Source organism: Halictus rubicundus, unplaced genomic scaffold (genome assembly GCF_050948215.1).
Source record: "Halictus rubicundus isolate RS-2024b unplaced genomic scaffold, iyHalRubi1_principal scaffold0127, whole genome shotgun sequence".
In the NCBI taxonomy this organism is placed as follows: Eukaryota; Metazoa; Arthropoda; class Insecta; order Hymenoptera; family Halictidae; genus Halictus; species Halictus rubicundus.
Window position 1 is genome coordinate 384,612 of NW_027488668.1, and position 20,391 is coordinate 405,002.

A 20,391-nucleotide genomic window follows, 5' to 3' on the forward strand; every position below is an offset into this window, starting at 1 on the left:
ATCCTATCCATTCCTCTATAATATCGTATCTTCTATCGCATCCTATCCTCTATCATATCCTATCCTTTATCCTATCCAATCTCATATATTATCCTATCCTCTATCATATCCTATCCTCTATCGTATCCTATCTTCTATCCTATCCAATCCTCTACCCTATCCTCAATCCAGTTATATCCTCTATCCTATCCTATCCTCTATCGTATCCTATCCTCTATCCTATCCAATCCACTATCCTATTCAATCCTCTATCCTATCCTATCCACAATCCGATCCTATCCTCTATCCTATCCTATCCTTTATCTTATCCTATCCTCTATCATATCCAATCCTCTATCCTATCCTCTATCCTATCCTATCCTCTATCCTATCCTGTCCTCTATCCTATCCTATCCGCTATCCTATCCTATCCTCAATCCTATCATATCCTCTATCCTATCCTATCCTCTATGCTATCCTATCCTCTATCCTATTCTATCATCTATCCTATCCAATCCCCTATCCTATCCTCTATCCTCTATTATCCTCTACCCCATAATACCATGTATCCTATCCTATTCTCCATCCTATCCTATCCTATCCTCTATCGTATGCTCTATCCTATCCTATCAACTATCCTATCCTATCCTCAATCCTATCCTATCCTCTATCATATCCCACCCTCTAACCTATCCTATCCTATCCTATCCTCTATAGTATTCTCTATCCTATCCTATCCTATCCTCAATCCTATCCTATCCTCTATCATATCCTATCCCCTATCCTATCCAACCCCCTATCCTATCCTCTATCCTATCCTATCCTCTATCGTATGCTATATCGTATCATATCCTCTATCGTATGCTATATCGTATCCTATCCTCTATCGTATCCAATCTCCTATCCTATCCTCTATCCTCTCCTATCCTCAATCAAATCCTATCCTCTATCCTATCCTATCCTCTATCGTATCCTATCCTCTATCCTATCCAATCCTCCATCCTATCCTCTATCCTATCCTCTATCCTATCCTATCCTCTATCCTATCCTATCCTCTGTCGTATGCTCTATCGTATCCTATCCACTATCGTATGCTATATCGTATCCTATCCTCTATCGTATCCAATCCCCTATCCTATCCTCCATCCTCTCCTACACTCAATCCAGTCCTATCCTCTATCATATCCTATCCTCTATCGTATCCTATCCTCTATCCTATCCAATCCTCTATCCTATTCAATCCTCTATCCTATCCTATCCACAATCCGATCCTATCCTCTATCCTATCGTATCCTTTATCTTATCCTATCCTCTACCCTATCCAATCCTCTATCCTATCCTCTATCCTATCCTATCCTCTATCCTATCCTGTCCTCTATCCTATCCTATCCGCTATCCTATCCTATCCTCAATCCTATCCTTTCCTCTATCCTATAATCTATCCTATCCTATCCTCTATCGTATGCTATATCGTATCCTATCCTCTATCGTATTCTATATCGTATCCTATCCTCTATCGTATCCAATCTCCTATCCTATCCTCTATCCTCTCCTATCCTCAATCCAATCCTATCCTCTATCGTATCCTATCCTCTATCCTATCCAATCCTCTATCCTATTCTATTCTCTATCCTATCCTATCCTATCCTCAATCCAATCCTATCCTCTATCCTATCCTATACTCTATCCTATCCTATCCTCTATCGTATTCTCTATCCTATCCTATCCTATCCTCAATCCTATCCTATCCTCTATCATATCCTATCCTCTATCCTATCCAACCCCCTATCCTATCCTCTATCCTATCCTATCCTCTATCGTATGCTATATCGTATCATATCCTCTATCGTATGCTATATCGTATCCTATCCTCTATCCTATCTTGTCCTCTATCCTATCCTATCCTCTATCCTATCCCATCCTCAATCCTATCCTTTCCTCTATCCTATAATCTATCCTATCCTCTTACTTATCCTATCCTCTATCATATCCTATCCTCTATCGTATCCAATCTCCTATCCTATCCTCTATCCTCTCCTATCCTCAATCCAATCCTATCCTCTATCGTATCCTATCCTCTATCCTATCTAATCCTCTATCCTATTCTATTCTCTATCCTATCCTATCCTATCCTCAATCCAATCCTATCCTCTATCCTATCCTATACTCTATCCTATCCTATCCTCTATCGTATTCTCTATCCTATCCTATCCTATCCTCAATCCTATCCTATCCTCTATCATATCCTATCCTCTATCCTATCCAACCCCCTATCCTATCCTCTATCCTATCCTATCCTCTATCGTATGCTATATCGTATCATATCCTCTATCGTATGCTATATCGTATCCTATCCTCTATCCTATCTTGTCCTCTATCCTATCCTATCCTCTATCCTATCCCATCCTCAATCCTATCCTTTCCTCTATCCTATAATCTATCCTATCCTCTTACTTATCCTATCCTCTATCATATCCTATCCTCTATCGTATCCAATCTCCTATCCTATCCTCTATCCTCTCCTATCCTCAATCCAATCCTATCCTCTATCGTATCCTATCCTCTATCCTATCTAATCCTCTATCCTATTCTATTCTCTATCCTATCCTATCCTATCCTCAATCCAATCCTATCCTCTATCCTATCCTATACTCTATCCTATCCTATCCTCTATAGTATTCTCTATCCTATCCTATCCTATCCTCAATCCTATCCTATCCTCTATCATATCCTATCCTCTATCCTATCCAACCCCCTATCCTATCCTCTATCCTATCCTATCCTCTATCGTATGCTATATCGTATCATATCCTCTATCGTATGCTATATCGTATCCTATCCTCTATCCTATCTTGTCCTCTATCCTATCCTATCCTCTATCCTATCCTATCCTCTATCCTATCCTATCCTCTATCCTATCCTATCCTCTATCCTATCCTATCCTCTATCCTATCCTATCCTCTATCCTATCATATGCTGTACCCTATCCAATCCCCTATCCAATCCTCTATCCTATCCGATCCTCTACCCTATTATACCATGTATCCTATCTTATTCTCTATCCTATCCTATCCTCTATCCTATCCTATCCTCTATCCTATCTTATCCTCTATCCTATTCTATTCTCTATCCTATCCTATCCTCAATCCAATCCTATCCTCTATCCTATCCTATCCTCTATCTTATCCTATCCTCTACCATATCCAATCCTCTATCCTATCCAATCCTCTATCCTACCCTCTATCCTATCCTATCAACTATCCTATCCTATCCTCAATCCTATCCTATCCTCTATCATATCCTATCCTCTATCCTATCCAACCCCCTATCCTATCCTCTATCCTATCCTATCCTCTATCCTATCCTATCCTCTATCGTATGCTATATCGTATCCTATCCTCTATCGTATGCTATATCGTATCCTATCCTCTATCGTATCCAATCTCCTATCCTATCCTCTATCCTCTCCTATCCTCAATCAAATCCTATCCTCTATCCTATCCTATCCTCTATCGTATCCTATCCTCTATCCTATCCAATCCTCCATCCTATCCTTTATCCTATCCTCTATCCTATCCTATCCTCTATCCTATCCTATACTCTATCCTATCCTATCCTCTATCCTATCCTATCCTCTGTCGTATGCTATATCGTATCCTATCCTCTATCGTATGCTATATCGTATCCTATCCTCTATCGTATCCAATCTCCTATCCTATCCTCTATCCTCTCCTATCCTCAATCCAATCCTATCCTCTATCCTATCCTATCCTCTATCGTATCCTATCCTCTATCCTATCCAATCCTCTATCCTATCCTCTATCCTATCCAATCCCCTATCCTATCCTCTATCCTCTCCTATCCTCTACCCCATAATACCATGTATCCTATCCTATTCTCCATCCTACCCTATCCTATCCTCTTTCGTATGCTCTATCCTATCCTATCAACTATCCTATCCCATCCTCAATCCTATCCTTTCCTCTATCCTATAATCTATCCTATCCTCTTACTTATCCTATCCTCTATCCTATCCTATCCCATCCTCTGTAGTATTCTCTATCCTATCCAATCCTCTATCCACTCCTATACTCAATCCAATCCTATCCTCTATCCTACCCTATCCTCTATCGTATTCTATCCTCTATCCTATCCAATCCTCTATCCTATTCTATCCTCTATCCTATCCTATCCTCAATCCGATCCTATCCTCTATCCTATCCTATCCTTTATCTTAGCCTATCCTCTACCCTATCCAATCCTCTATCCTATCCTCTATCCTATCCTATCCTCTATCCTATCCTGTCCTCTATCCTATCCTATCCGCTATCCTATCCTATCCTCTATCCAATCCTATCCTCTATCATATCCTATCCTCTATCCTATCCTGTCTCTATCCTATCCTATCCGCTATCCTATCCTATCCTCTATCCAATCCTATCCTCTATCCTATCCTATCCTCTATGCTATCCTATCCTCTATCCTATTCTATTCTCTATCCTATCCAATCCCCTATCCTATCCTCTATCCTATATTATCCTCTACCCCATAGTACCATGTATCCTATCCTCCATCCTATCCTATCCTATCCTCTATCGTATGCTCTATCATATCCTATCAACTATCCTATCCTAGCCTCAATCCTATCCTATCCTCTATCATATCCCACCCTATATCCTATCCTATCCTATCCTATCCTCTATAGTATTCTCTATCCTATCCAATCCTCTATCCTATCCTATCCTCATACCAATCGTATCCTCTATCCTATGCTATCAACTATCGTATCCTATCCTCTATCCTATCGAATCCTCTATCCTATTCTATCCTCTATCCTATCCTATCCTCAATACAATCCTATTCCCTATCCTATCCATTCCTCTATAATATCGTATCTTCTATCGCATCCTATCCTCTATCATATCCTATCCTTTATCCTATCCAATCTCATATATTATCCTATCCTCTATCATATCCTATCCTCTATCGTATCCTATCTTCTATCCTATCCAATCCTCTACCCTATCCTCAATCCAGTTATATCCTCTATCCTATCCTATCCTCTATCGTATCCTATCCTCTATCCTATCCAATCCACTATCCTATTCAATCCTCTATCCTATCCTATCCACAATCCGATCCTATCCTCTATCCTATCCTATCCTTTATCTTATCCTATCCTCTATCATATCCAATCCTCTATCCTATCCTCTATCCTATCCTATCCTCTATCCTATCCTGTCCTCTATCCTATCCTATCCGCTATCCTATCCTATCCTCAATCCTATCATATCCTCTATCCTATCCTATCCTCTATGCTATCCTATCCTCTATCCTATTCTATCATCTATCCTATCCAATCCCCTATCCTATCCTCTATCCTCTATTATCCTCTACCCCATAATACCATGTATCCTATCCTATTCTCCATCCTATCCTATCCTATCCTCTATCGTATGCTCTATCCTATCCTATCAACTATCCTATCCTATCCTCAATCCTATCCTATCCTCTATCCTATCCTATCCTCTATCATATCCTATCCTCTATCCTATCCAACCCCCTATCCTATCCTCTATCCTATCCTATCCTCTATCGTATGCTATATCGTATCATATCCTCTATCGTATGCTATATCGTATCCTATCCTCTATCCTATCTTGTCCTCTATCCTATCCTATCCTCTATCCTATCCCATCCTCAATCCTATCCTTTCCTCTATCCTATAATCTATCCTATCCTCTTACTTATCCTATCCTCTATCATATCCTATCCTCTATCGTATCCAATCTCCTATCCTATCCTCTATCCTCTCCTATCCTCAATCCAATCCTATCCTCTATCGTATCCTATCCTCTATCCTATCTAATCCTCTATCCTATTCTATTCTCTATCCTATCCTATCCTATCCTCAATCCAATCCTATCCTCTATCCTATCCTATACTCTATCCTATCCTATCCTCTATCGTATTCTCTATCCTATCCTATCCTATCCTCAATCCTATCCTATCCTCTATCATATCCTATCCTCTATCCTATCCAACCCCCTATCCTATCCTCTATCCTATCCTATCCTCTATCGTATGCTATATCGTATCATATCCTCTATCGTATGCTATATCGTATCCTATCCTCTATCCTATCTTGTCCTCTATCCTATCCTATCCTCTATCCTATCCCATCCTCAATCCTATCCTTTCCTCTATCCTATAATCTATCCTATCCTCTTACTTATCCTATCCTCTATCATATCCTATCCTCTATCGTATCCAATCTCCTATCCTATCCTCTATCCTCTCCTATCCTCAATCCAATCCTATCCTCTATCGTATCCTATCCTCTATCCTATCTAATCCTCTATCCTATTCTATTCTCTATCCTATCCTATCCTATCCTCAATCCAATCCTATCCTCTATCCTATCCTATACTCTATCCTATCCTATCCTCTATAGTATTCTCTATCCTATCCTATCCTATCCTCAATCCTATCCTATCCTCTATCATATCCTATCCTCTATCCTATCCAACCCCCTATCCTATCCTCTATCCTATCCTATCCTCTATCGTATGCTATATCGTATCATATCCTCTATCGTATGCTATATCGTATCCTATCCTCTATCCTATCTTGTCCTCTATCCTATCCTATCCTCTATCCTATCCTATCCTCTATCCTATCCTATCCTCTATCCTATCCTATCCTCTATCCTATCCTATCCTCTATCCTATCCTATCCTCTATCCTATCATATGCTGTACCCTATCCAATCCCCTATCCAATCCTCTATCCTATCCGATCCTCTACCCTATTATACCATGTATCCTATCTTATTCTCTATCCTATCCTATCCTCTATCCTATCCTATCCTCTATCCTATCTTATCCTCTATCCTATTCTATTCTCTATCCTATCCTATCCTCAATCCAATCCTATCCTCTATCCTATCCTATCCTCTATCTTATCCTATCCTCTACCATATCCAATCCTCTATCCTATCCAATCCTCTATCCTACCCTCTATCCTATCCTATCAACTATCCTATCCTATCCTCAATCCTATCCTATCCTCTATCATATCCTATCCTCTATCCTATCCAACCCCCTATCCTATCCTCTATCCTATCCTATCCTCTATCCTATCCTATCCTCTATCGTATGCTATATCGTATCCTATCCTCTATCGTATGCTATATCGTATCCTATCCTCTATCGTATCCAATCTCCTATCCTATCCTCTATCCTCTCCTATCCTCAATCAAATCCTATCCTCTATCCTATCCTATCCTCTATCGTATCCTATCCTCTATCCTATCCAATCCTCCATCCTATCCTTTATCCTATCCTCTATCCTATCCTATCCTCTATCCTATCCTATACTCTATCCTATCCTATCCTCTATCCTATCCTATCCTCTGTCGTATGCTATATCGTATCCTATCCTCTATCGTATGCTATATCGTATCCTATCCTCTATCGTATCCAATCTCCTATCCTATCCTCTATCCTCTCCTATCCTCAATCCAATCCTATCCTCTATCCTATCCTATCCTCTATCGTATCCTATCCTCTATCCTATCCAATCCTCTATCCTATCCTCTATCCTATCCAATCCCCTATCCTATCCTCTATCCTCTCCTATCCTCTACCCCATAATACCATGTATCCTATCCTATTCTCCATCCTACCCTATCCTATCCTCTTTCGTATGCTCTATCCTATCCTATCAACTATCCTATCCCATCCTCAATCCTATCCTTTCCTCTATCCTATAATCTATCCTATCCTCTTACTTATCCTATCCTCTATCCTATCCTATCCCATCCTCTGTAGTATTCTCTATCCTATCCAATCCTCTATCCACTCCTATACTCAATCCAATCCTATCCTCTATCCTACCCTATCCTCTATCGTATTCTATCCTCTATCCTATCCAATCCTCTATCCTATTCTATCCTCTATCCTATCCTATCCTCAATCCGATCCTATCCTCTATCCTATCCTATCCTTTATCTTAGCCTATCCTCTACCCTATCCAATCCTCTATCCTATCCTCTATCGTATCCTATCCTCTATCCTATCCTGTCCTCTATCCTATCCTATCCGCTATCCTATCCTATCCTCTATCCAATCCTATCCTCTATCATATCCTATCCTCTATCCTATCCTGTCTCTATCCTATCCTATCCGCTATCCTATCCTATCCTCTATCCAATCCTATCCTCTATCCTATCCTATCCTCTATGCTATCCTATCCTCTATCCTATTCTATTCTCTATCCTATCCAATCCCCTATCCTATCCTCTATCCTATATTATCCTCTACCCCATAGTACCATGTATCCTATCCTCCATCCTATCCTATCCTATCCTCTATCGTATGCTCTATCATATCCTATCAACTATCCTATCCTAGCCTCAATCCTATCCTATCCTCTATCATATCCCACCCTATATCCTATCCTATCCTATCCTATCCTCTATAGTATTCTCTATCCTATCCAATCCTCTATCCTATCCTATCCTCATACCAATCGTATCCTCTATCCTATGCTATCAACTATCGTATCCTATCCTCTATCCTATCGAATCCTCTATCCTATTCTATCCTCTATCCTATCCTATCCTCAATACAATCCTATTCCCTATCCTATCCATTCCTCTATAATATCGTATCTTCTATCGCATCCTATCCTCTATCATATCCTATCCTTTATCCTATCCAATCTCATATATTATCCTATCCTCTATCATATCCTATCCTCTATCGTATCCTATCTTCTATCCTATCCAATCCTCTACCCTATCCTCAATCCAGTTATATCCTCTATCCTATCCTATCCTCTATCGTATCCTATCCTCTATCCTATCCAATCCACTATCCTATTCAATCCTCTATCCTATCCTATCCACAATCCGATCCTATCCTCTATCCTATCCTATCCTTTATCTTATCCTATCCTCTATCATATCCAATCCTCTATCCTATCCTCTATCCTATCCTATCCTCTATCCTATCCTGTCCTCTATCCTATCCTATCCGCTATCCTATCCTATCCTCAATCCTATCATATCCTCTATCCTATCCTATCCTCTATGCTATCCTATCCTCTATCCTATTCTATCATCTATCCTATCCAATCCCCTATCCTATCCTCTATCCTCTATTATCCTCTACCCCATAATACCATGTATCCTATCCTATTCTCCATCCTATCCTATCCTATCCTCTATCGTATGCTCTATCCTATCCTATCAACTATCCTATCCTATCCTCAATCCTATCCTATCCTCTATCATATCCCACCCTCTAACCTATCCTATCCTATCCTATCCTCTATAGTATTCTCTATCCTATCCTATCCTATCCTCAATCCTATCCTATCCTCTATCATATCCTATCCTCTATCCTATCCAACCCCCTATCCTATCCTCTATCCTATCCTATCCTCTATCGTATGCTATATCGTATCATATCCTCTATCGTATGCTATATCGTATCCTATCCTCTATCGTATCCAATCTCCTATCCTATCCTCTATCCTCTCCTATCCTCAATCAAATCCTATCCTCTATCCTATCCTATCCTCTATCGTATCCTATCCTCTATCCTATCCAATCCTCCATCCTATCCTCTATCCTATCCTCTATCCTATCCTATCCTCTATCCTATCCTATCCTCTGTCGTATGCTCTATCGTATCCTATCCACTATCGTATGCTATATCGTATCCTATCCTCTATCGTATCCAATCCCCTATCCTATCCTCCATCCTCTCCTACACTCAATCCAGTCCTATCCTCTATCATATCCTATCCTCTATCGTATCCTATCCTCTATCCTATCCAATCCTCTATCCTATTCAATCCTCTATCCTATCCTATCCACAATCCGATCCTATCCTCTATCCTATCGTATCCTTTATCTTATCCTATCCTCTACCCTATCCAATCCTCTATCCTATCCTCTATCCTATCCTATCCTCTATCCTATCCTGTCCTCTATCCTATCCTATCCGCTATCCTATCCTATCCTCAATCCTATCCTTTCCTCTATCCTATAATCTATCCTATCCTATCCTCTATCGTATGCTATATCGTATCCTATCCTCTATCGTATTCTATATCGTATCCTATCCTCTATCGTATCCAATCTCCTATCCTATCCTCTATCCTCTCCTATCCTCAATCCAATCCTATCCTCTATCGTATCCTATCCTCTATCCTATCCAATCCTCTATCCTATTCTATTCTCTATCCTATCCTATCCTATCCTCAATCCAATCCTATCCTCTATCCTATCCTATACTCTATCCTATCCTATCCTCTATCGTATTCTCTATCCTATCCTATCCTATCCTCAATCCTATCCTATCCTCTATCATATCCTATCCTCTATCCTATCCAACCCCCTATCCTATCCTCTATCCTATCCTATCCTCTATCGTATGCTATATCGTATCATATCCTCTATCGTATGCTATATCGTATCCTATCCTCTATCCTATCTTGTCCTCTATCCTATCCTATCCTCTATCCTATCCCATCCTCAATCCTATCCTTTCCTCTATCCTATAATCTATCCTATCCTCTTACTTATCCTATCCTCTATCATATCCTATCCTCTATCGTATCCAATCTCCTATCCTATCCTCTATCCTCTCCTATCCTCAATCCAATCCTATCCTCTATCGTATCCTATCCTCTATCCTATCTAATCCTCTATCCTATTCTATTCTCTATCCTATCCTATCCTATCCTCAATCCAATCCTATCCTCTATCCTATCCTATACTCTATCCTATCCTATCCTCTATCGTATTCTCTATCCTATCCTATCCTATCCTCAATCCTATCCTATCCTCTATCATATCCTATCCTCTATCCTATCCAACCCCCTATCCTATCCTCTATCCTATCCTATCCTCTATCGTATGCTATATCGTATCATATCCTCTATCGTATGCTATATCGTATCCTATCCTCTATCCTATCTTGTCCTCTATCCTATCCTATCCTCTATCCTATCCCATCCTCAATCCTATCCTTTCCTCTATCCTATAATCTATCCTATCCTCTTACTTATCCTATCCTCTATCATATCCTATCCTCTATCGTATCCAATCTCCTATCCTATCCTCTATCCTCTCCTATCCTCAATCCAATCCTATCCTCTATCGTATCCTATCCTCTATCCTATCTAATCCTCTATCCTATTCTATTCTCTATCCTATCCTATCCTATCCTCAATCCAATCCTATCCTCTATCCTATCCTATACTCTATCCTATCCTATCCTCTATAGTATTCTCTATCCTATCCTATCCTATCCTCAATCCTATCCTATCCTCTATCATATCCTATCCTCTATCCTATCCAACCCCCTATCCTATCCTCTATCCTATCCTATCCTCTATCGTATGCTATATCGTATCATATCCTCTATCGTATGCTATATCGTATCCTATCCTCTATCCTATCTTGTCCTCTATCCTATCCTATCCTCTATCCTATCCCATCCTCAATCCTATCCTTTCCTCTATCCTATAATCTATCCTATCCTCTTACTTATCCTATCCTCTATCATATCCTATCCTCTATCGTATCCTATCTTCTATCCTATCCAATCCTCTACCCTATCCTCAATCCTATCCTATCCTCTATCCTATCCTATCCTCTATGCAATCCTATCCTCTATCCTATTCTATCCTCTATCCTATCCAATCCCCTATCCTATCCTCTATCCTCTCCTATCCTCTACCGCATAATACCATGTATCCTATCCTATTCTCCATCCTATCCTATCCTATCCTCTTTCGTATGCTCTATCCTATCCTATCCTCTATCGTATCCTATCCTCTATCCTATCCAATCCTCTATCCTATTCTATTCTCTATCCTATCCTATCCTCAATCCAATCCTATCCTCTATCCTATCCTATCCTCAATCCAATCGTATCCTCTATCCTATCCTATCAACTATCGTATCCTATCCTCTATCCTATCGAATCCTCTATCCTATTCTATCCTCTATCCTATTCTATCCTCTATCCTATCCTATCCTCTATCCTATCCTATCCTCTATCGTATCCTATCCTCTATCCTATCCTATCCTCAATGAAATGTTTTGTGTCGGTATGTTTAATAAATGCGAGTTTTGTGACAATGTTCGTTTATTTTTAAACAATACACGGCACTATCACCTGCCGAATTAACCTTAGGTGATTGGTTATATTAGGAACAGTGGTCGCAGTGTGGAAATTGACGGACTATGTGCGTTTTAAAAATCGTGTAGATGCGCGAGTGTTTCTGTGTTCTGTTTGCTTAAGATGCGCGGATGATTCTGAGGGTTCTGAATGCTTCAGATGCGCGGATGATTCTGATTTTGCTGTTCCGAGGTCCGCTCTCTCGTCAACTCGTGTAACGAGGAAATTCGTAGGCATAGGCCCAGTTTTGGGGGAAAAAGCACCCCATTCGTCACTTAGGCTGTAGGAGGAGGGTCTTCTTCTCGTGGTGGAGGTGGAAGCTCCTCCTCAGCCGAAAATGGGAAATCTCGAAAAATGCGCGTTTTAAGGACCTCGGAACAGCGCGTCTGTTTTTCGGCCTGAGTGGCCTTCGAAATTTATGGCCTGCGTGGCCCGCGTGCTGGCTGGCCCAAGTGGCCCGAACGTGGTTTATGACCCCCTTGGTCTGAGTACGCTCACGAAACCAAGGGGATGCGATCTTAGGCTCGAACCCGAGCGTGTCTCGATAGACACAACCCAGGTGCCCTTGTGAAATATGACCTGTGAGGCCTGGCGATGCGACGCAAGGACTGCGTTTCCTTGGCCGCTGCGTGCTACGGACAACGGCCCGTTGTAGTCCGAATTCGGGACCCTCGCGTACCTCGCGATCGGTACTCGAAACGAGAGTCTAACGAATTGACTTTATGGCCACTTTTCCAATGCTGTCAGCTTAAACCCTCGAGTGCACGTTTTCGACATTTCGAGGACTAAGCATTCTTCTAAGTAAACGAAGGACAGCAAATAATCGGAAAAGGGCCTCTCAACAAATACGTGATATCGAACATGCTCCCCCCGTTGAATGATACAGTCATTCAAGAATATAACATGATATAATGCGAGTAATAGCACAAACGAAATGTGTGGATTATATGATGCGAAGTTGAAACGCAAAAAGTACTGTGAATATAACGCGAGTAAAATTAAGAATAAGACGCGACTTAAATTTAAAAAAGATACGCGTGTAGAACTAGATAAATAATGCGCGCAACTAATATAAAATGATCAATACGAAAAATGTGCGAACTAATGCTAACGAAACCTTATCTGATAAGGAAAGGGTAAGTGTGACAATTTTAGTCTAACGGAAGTGGTGCAATTTGCTTAACATTCCGCTTATAAATGCCGTTAATGGTTTTAACGGAGACTGCGCGAGTGATGCCGTCCCTGCCAGGATGAATTTCCTCGACTCGTCCTAGACTCCAGCTCATCGGTGGTAGATGGTCATCTTTGAGGACCACGATCGTCCCCACCTGGATGCTGTGCTCGCCCCTGGTCCATTTTGCGCGTACATTAAGATGGTGGATGTATTCCTTTGACCACCTAATCCAGAAGTCTTGTTTGACTTTCTGAATGTGTTGCCATTTTGACAACCGATTGGTCGAGGTTTCGGTGAAATCGACCTCTGGCAGACTTGTCAACGCGGAACCAATCAATAAATGGCCAGGAGTAAGAGCTGAGGGATCATTGGGATCGGAAGACAACGGTGTTAACGGACGGGAATTCAGGATTGCCTCGATTTCCGTTACAAAAGTGTTAAATTGTTCGAGCGTAAACAGTTCCTCGCCCACTACGCGTTTGAGATGATGTTTAAAAGATTTAACCGCAGCTTCCCAGAGTCCGCCGAAATGAGGAGAGAGTGCGGGTATGAAATGCCAAGTAATGTTTTTATCCGTTAGAAAGCGTCTAGCCTTTTCATCCTCTTGCAGAACTCTGAGAAGCTCGATTATCTCATTATTGGCACCGACAAAATTTGTACCATTATCGGAATATACATTTTTGCAAATTCCGCGCCGTGCGATAAATCTTTTAAAGGCTGCTAAAAATGCTTCCGTGGTCATATCACCAGCCACCTCAAGGTGTACTGCCTTGGATGAAAAACAAATAAAGACTGCGACGTATATCTTTATTCGGGTGCGGTTTCGGTACTGACGTTCCTTTATATAAAAAGGGCCGCAATAATCGACGCCTGTGTTGATAAATGGTCGATTTTCTGTGACTCGATGTGTGGGAAGATTGCCCATTATGTACTTGGTGGTAGGTGGGTTGACCCGGAAACATTTGACACAGTTGCGAATTATTTTGCGTGTTGTGTTTTTACCATCAATCGGCCAATACGATTGACGGACGTTGTACAATGTTGCGGTTAAACCAGAATGCATATTATTAACGTGAGCGTCGCGTATGATTAATTCCGTTATGAAATTATTCTTCGGCAAAAGAATCGGATGCTTCTGGTTGAAATTGAGATTTGAATTTTGGAGGCGACCTCCTACGCGTAAAAGCCCATTCTCATCAAGAAACGGAGTTAAACAAAGTAATTTACTTTTGGTACTCAATGCGTGTCCGGATTTGAGATCATTCAATTCTTCTCGAAATGCTGTTTCTTGCGTCAATTTAATGATCTTATTATTTGCGCGATTAATTTCTGATACAGTAATTGGACCGTGACAACGGCCTTTAGGTAAAAATCGTAAGCAATATGAGATTATCCTACGAAGTCGCCTGATGCATGAACATCGTTCAAGAATTTCCTGTGCGTTTATGACTGTAGAAGTAAAACATGTGATTTTGCGTAATTCTGGTATTGCATTGGGTACTTCGACACACGATTCCGGCCATAATGATTCATCGTATGCAAGCCATTCTGGTCCGAATTGCCAGAAATTATTTTTGATCAATTCCCGAGCTGTGATACCCCGAGATAATAAGTCTGCGGGGTTGTCACCAGATCTGACGTGTCGCCATGCCTTAATGTTTGTTTTATTTTGGATTTCCGCGACGCGATTCGCGACAAAGGTTTTAAGTGTGTTCGGAGATCGCAACAGCCAATGCAACACGATCGTGGAGTCGGTCCAAAAAATCGTTTTTAAATGCGTGTGATTAATTGCGTCTTTTACTGCACAATACAAGTTCGCGAGCAAAGTGGCACCGCAAAGTTCGAGACGTGCGAGGCTAACGGTCTTTAATGGCGCAACGCGTGATTTTGCGCAAAGAAGCCTTGATTTTATATTTCCGGATTTATCTATTGTGCGTATGTAAATACTAGCCCCGTACGCGCGTTCGCTGGCGTCACAGAAGCCATGCAATTCGATTGTTCTGACTGAACTCTGCGCGACGTGTCGTCTAAATGTTACAGTTGTGAGTGATTTTAATTGAGTTTGGTATGTGGACCATTCCTGTTGTATGGCCATGGGCAATGACTCATCCCAATCTACCTTAAGTTGCCAGAGTTGCTGCATAAGAATTTTTGCAACAACTATTACTGGCCCAAGGAGACCCAAAGGATCGAAAATTTTCGCGATGGTAGATAAGATTGTGCGTTTTGTGTGTGTTTCGTTATTGTTAACATTCACTGAATAACTAAATGAATCTGTGTGCGGATTCCATGACACTCCCAAGGTTTTGACTGTTTCGTCACCGAAAAACTTGGGATGTACTTGCTCTTCAGAGAGATCTGATAAAAGACGAGGATCATTTGATACCCATTGACGGATATTTAATCCTCCTCGTTTGAGTAAACAAATGATCTCGTTTCGTAGTTTTTGCGCGTCTTTGTATGTGGCGGCTCCGGTCAAGAGATCATCTACATAGATGTCCCGTTTAATGACTTCGGAAGCCGCGCCGTAATTGTGTGATTCATCGATCGCTAATTGCTGAAGGCATCGCGTGGCTAAGTATGGAGCAGAGGATAGTCCGAATGTAATTGTTTTCAATTCGTATGTTGCGATTTCGTTTTGTTCGTTCCTCCATAAAATTCTTTGGTACGCGCGGTCTTCTGGACGTACTAGAAACTGTCTGTACATTTTCTCTATGTCGCCAGTCAGAACAAACGAATGCATGCGGAACCGAAGAAGTAAACAAAAAATATCGTCCTGTATGGTTGGACCAGTCAGAAGTGCGTTATTTAACGAGTATCCGGTGGTCGTTTTGGCCGATCCATCGAAGACCACTCGAACCTTCGTCGTTGTGCTTGTCGGCTTTATTACCGCGTGATGTGGCAGGTAGAATCCGTCCGAAATGTCAGGTGTTTCTACCTGACTCATGTGACCCAATGACAGATATTCGTTGATTACTTTTGTATATTCGGTTCGTAAATCTGAGTTGTGTGTGAGTTTTCGTTCCAGCGATAGGAATCGATTTAATGCGCGCGTACGGGATTCGCCTAGATTTTGTTTGTATTGATTAAACGGAAGCGCGACGACGTATCTTCCGGTTTTGTTGCGTGAAAATGTGCGTTTAAAATGTGCCTCGCATTCCTCTTCCTCCGGTGTGAGATGAGGATGCGACGGACCTTCTTCGATTTGCCAGAATTTGGTTAGATCGAAGTTGACATTATTTACTAATGTAGTGCGTGTGTTTCTTGCCAGGTGAATAGGAGCACTCCCCCCGATGATCCATCCTAACTGCGTTTTTTGGAGGATCAAATCGGAATTATCTCGCGTTGATAATTTAACCTGACCAATGCTGAGACACGATATCGTCGGTCCCGTACCAATCAGCATGTCGATTGGAGCCGGCCGATGGAAATGCGGATCTGCTAATTTTATATTATGCGGAATTTGAATTTTTGTCCTATCAATTTGACAATCGGGTAAATGACTGGCAATTCTAGGTATTATGAAAAAACTGAGTGTGCGATTAAAATTTGTTATCCGAGAGACAATTTTCAATTTGACAATCCGATTCGTTACAGTGTTTAAATCGTTCAAAGCTTCGATGGTTACACTTTGTTCGTGCGTTTGTAGGTTTAATTTTTTCGCTAAATCGGACGTGATGAAGTTTGCGTTGGAGCAAGTGTCTAATAAGGTTCTACTTCGATTGGTTTTTTGTCTTTGTCTATTGCGTGAACTATGGCCGTAGCCATCAAACCGTGTGTTGAACCGTCTGTGATAAGCGAAGTGATGTGATTGTTTAATTGATGTGTAATATCGAAGCGAGTAACTAGTCATGGATCGGTGTTTTCTGTTGACGTGGTGTCATCGCGAGATTCTAATTTTGGTCTGTCGGATTTCCGATCCAAATGCAAATGTGTGTTATGCGGTAGGTTGCATTTTTTGCATCTGCCACCGCGACATGTATTGTGCGAATGTCCCGGTTTTAGGCAATTGTAGCATAAATTTGACTTGCGAACTGACTCAATGCGTTTTTCTACAGATGCATCTAAAAACGATTTACATTGAAATGCTGCGTGCGATCCCGATTTACAGATTCCACACGTTGGGAATTGTATTGCGGTGTTGAAAACCCGCCGGACTGATCTTGGCGAAGGCGGTGGCGAATTACGTTTAGGTGGATTGTATTTTGCGCGATTATTGTTAGAGTGTGATTTTTGATGTGTGTTTTCTTGTCTCTGGTGATTATTGTACGATACGGTTTCATAATCCTTGCATTGATGTGATGCCATATGCAAGAACTTGAAAATATCATCAATTTTGGGCACTTCGGTATCGGATAACGTGCGTTCCCACGTTTTCCGCGTTTCCTTGCCCATACGCGAAATGAGGATGCTAGTTAGAAGATCATTCGCGATATCTTCCTTTTTCCGTCCTAACGCTTCGAGTGATCGAATGTGAAGTTGCATGTAATTTGCAAGATCACGAATTGATTCTGATGAATCGTTTGACATCGCGGGTGTGTCGCGTAAAAGAGCCGCGTGTCGAAGTACCAATGCGCGTTTATTGTCGTAAATTTCGGTTAAGTGCTTCCAAGCGGCTTCGTAGTTTTCATCACTTATCGTGAATGCGCCGATTGCGATTTCGGCCCTTCCCGATAAGGATAACTTCAAGTAATTTAATTTTTGTATATTGCTTAACCCGGTATGTGTGTGAATCATTGTTTGAAACGCGTCCTTAAATGTTACCCAGTGTTCAATTCGCCCGTCGAATTTTGGTAAATCTATCTTTGGCAAATTGACCTGAATAATCTTTGATTCGTCGTGATTGTTTTCAGAAAGCGTGATTTTTGTGTTTGTCGCGAAAGATTCTTGTAATTGAATCGCTGACGCAATGGCGTTGTCATAATTCTCGGTTACCTGTTCTCGTTGCTTATCTAATTCCTCATAATCATCGGACAGCATTGCAAGCTCGTCTTGATGCTGATTGAATTTAGAAAATAGATCTCTTAACCGGCCGATTCTTTCGCGAAGTTTTATGCGTTCTAACGGAGAATCTTTATAACACGCAACAAAGTTGTTCAGGACGGTGATTTGGCCTTTGAAAAATCTACACTTATTGCGTAATGAACCGATTTGTTCGTTTTTGTCGATCGTTTGTTTGCTTGAGGACGCCATTTCGTGAAATCGAGACAGAAAGGAAGTACGATATAAGAAAGGATTTGATTGTGTGCGAAATTGACAAGCCTACCTTGCCGATGACTTCTTTCGCTGTCTCGTTCCTGGTTCCTTGATCCTGGAGAATCAGCAGGCTGGAACTCAGGTCCCCAGTGTTTGTTGATCTCCCGGAAGATGTGTCGCCAACAACAGTACTGGGATGCTGTGAACGCCTCCGGTCCGCTTGCTGCCAGGAGGACGTTGGTTCCCCGATGTCACTGATGTGGCTTCCCCGAAGAGATGGAGATCGTCAAGGCTGACAAATCTCGTGAATGTCCGTTTTACACACACTCCACTAGATCACTGATCCGGCTCGAAGGACCATGAAATGTTTTGTGTCGGTATGTTTAATAAATGCGAGTTTTGTGACAATGTTCGTTTATTTTTAAACAATACACGGCACTATCACCTGCCGAATTAACCTTAGGTGATTGGTTATATTAGGAACAGTGGTCGCAGTGTGGAAATTGACGGACTATGTGCGTTTTAAAAATCGTGTAGATGCGCGAGTGTTTCTGTGTTCTGTTTGCTTAAGATGCGCGGATGATTCTGAGGGTTCTGAATGCTTCAGATGCGCGGATGATTCTGATTTTGCTGTTCCGAGGTCCGCTCTCTCGTCAACTCGTGTAACGAGGAAATTCGTAGGCATAGGCCCAGTTTTGGGGGAAAAAGCACCCCATTCGTCACTTAGGCTGTAGGAGGAGGGTCTTCTTCTCGTGGTGGAGGTGGAAGCTCCTCCTCAGCCGAAAATGGGAAATCTCGAAAAATGCGCGTTTTAAGGACCTCGGAACAGCGCGTCTGTTTTTCGGCCTGAGTGGCCTTCGAAATTTATGGCCTGCGTGGCCCGCGTGCTGGCTGGCCCAAGTGGCCCGAACGTGGTTTATTACCCCCTTGGTCTGAGTACGCTCACGAAACCAAGGGGATGCGATCTTAGGCTCGAACCCGAGCGTGTCTCGATAGACACAACCCAGGTGCCCTTGTGAAATATGACCTGTGAGGCCTGGCGATGCGACGCAAGGACTGCGTTTCCTTGGCCGCTGCGTGCTACGGACAACGGCCCGTTGTAGTCCGAATTCGGGACCCTCGCGTACCTCGCGATCGGTACTCGAAACGAGAGTCTAACGAATTGACTTTATGGCCACTTTTCCAATGCTGTCAGCTTAAACCCTCGAGTGCACGTTTTCGACATTTCGAGGACTAAGCATTCTTCTAAGTAAACGAAGGACAGCAAATAATCGGAAAAGGGCCTCTCAACAAATACGTGAAATCGAACACTCAATCCTATCCTATCCTCTATCATATCCCATCCTCTATCCTATCCTATCCTCTATCTTATCCTATCCTCTATCCCATCCTACCCTCTATCCTATCCTATCCTCTATCCTATCCAATCCTCTATCCTATTCTATCCTCTATCCTATCCTATCCTCAATCCAATCCTATCCTCTTATTAAACCTATCCTCTATCTTATCCTATCCTCTATCCAATCCTATCTCATATATTATCATATCCTCTATCATATCCTATCCTCTATCGTATCCTATCTTCTATCCTATCCAATCCTCTACCCTATCCTCAATCCAGTTATATCCTCTATCCTATCCTATCCTCTATCGTATCCTATCCTCTATCCTATCCAATCCACTATCCTATTCAATCCTCTATCCTATCCTATCCACAATCCGATCCTATCCTCTATCCTATCCTATCCTTTATCTTATCCTATCCTCTACCATATCCAATCCTCTATCCTATCCTCTATCCTATCCTATCCTCTATCCTATCCTGTCCTCTATCCTATCCTAT

General features: G+C 41.7%; 2 protein-coding genes across 2 annotated transcripts in view; one reads left to right on the forward strand and one right to left on the reverse strand.

Moving 5' to 3' along the window:
• Nucleotides 1-13,059, forward strand: part of LOC143363790 (uncharacterized) — a 93,021-nt gene extending 79,962 nt beyond the window's left edge. The window contains exon 2 of the mRNA XM_076804322.1: nt 12,995-13,059. Coding sequence (XP_076660437.1) covers nt 12,995-13,059 — 65 coding nt within the window. The remainder of the gene's footprint in view (nt 1-12,994) is intronic.
• Nucleotides 13,060-13,329: 270 nt separating this feature from the next.
• LOC143363791 (uncharacterized) lies at nt 13,330-17,205 on the reverse strand. The gene has a single exon (XM_076804323.1). The coding sequence runs from the start codon at nt 17,203-17,205 to the stop codon at nt 13,330-13,332; it is 3,876 nt and encodes a 1,291-aa protein (XP_076660438.1).
• Nucleotides 17,206-20,391: the final 3,186 nt, after the last annotated feature.

What these genes read in the sequence shown, in the direction of transcription:
- LOC143363791 (XM_076804323.1), bottom strand. Translation starts at nt 17,205, where the DNA reads ATGACTAGTTACTCGCTTCGATATTACACATCAATTAAACAATCACAT.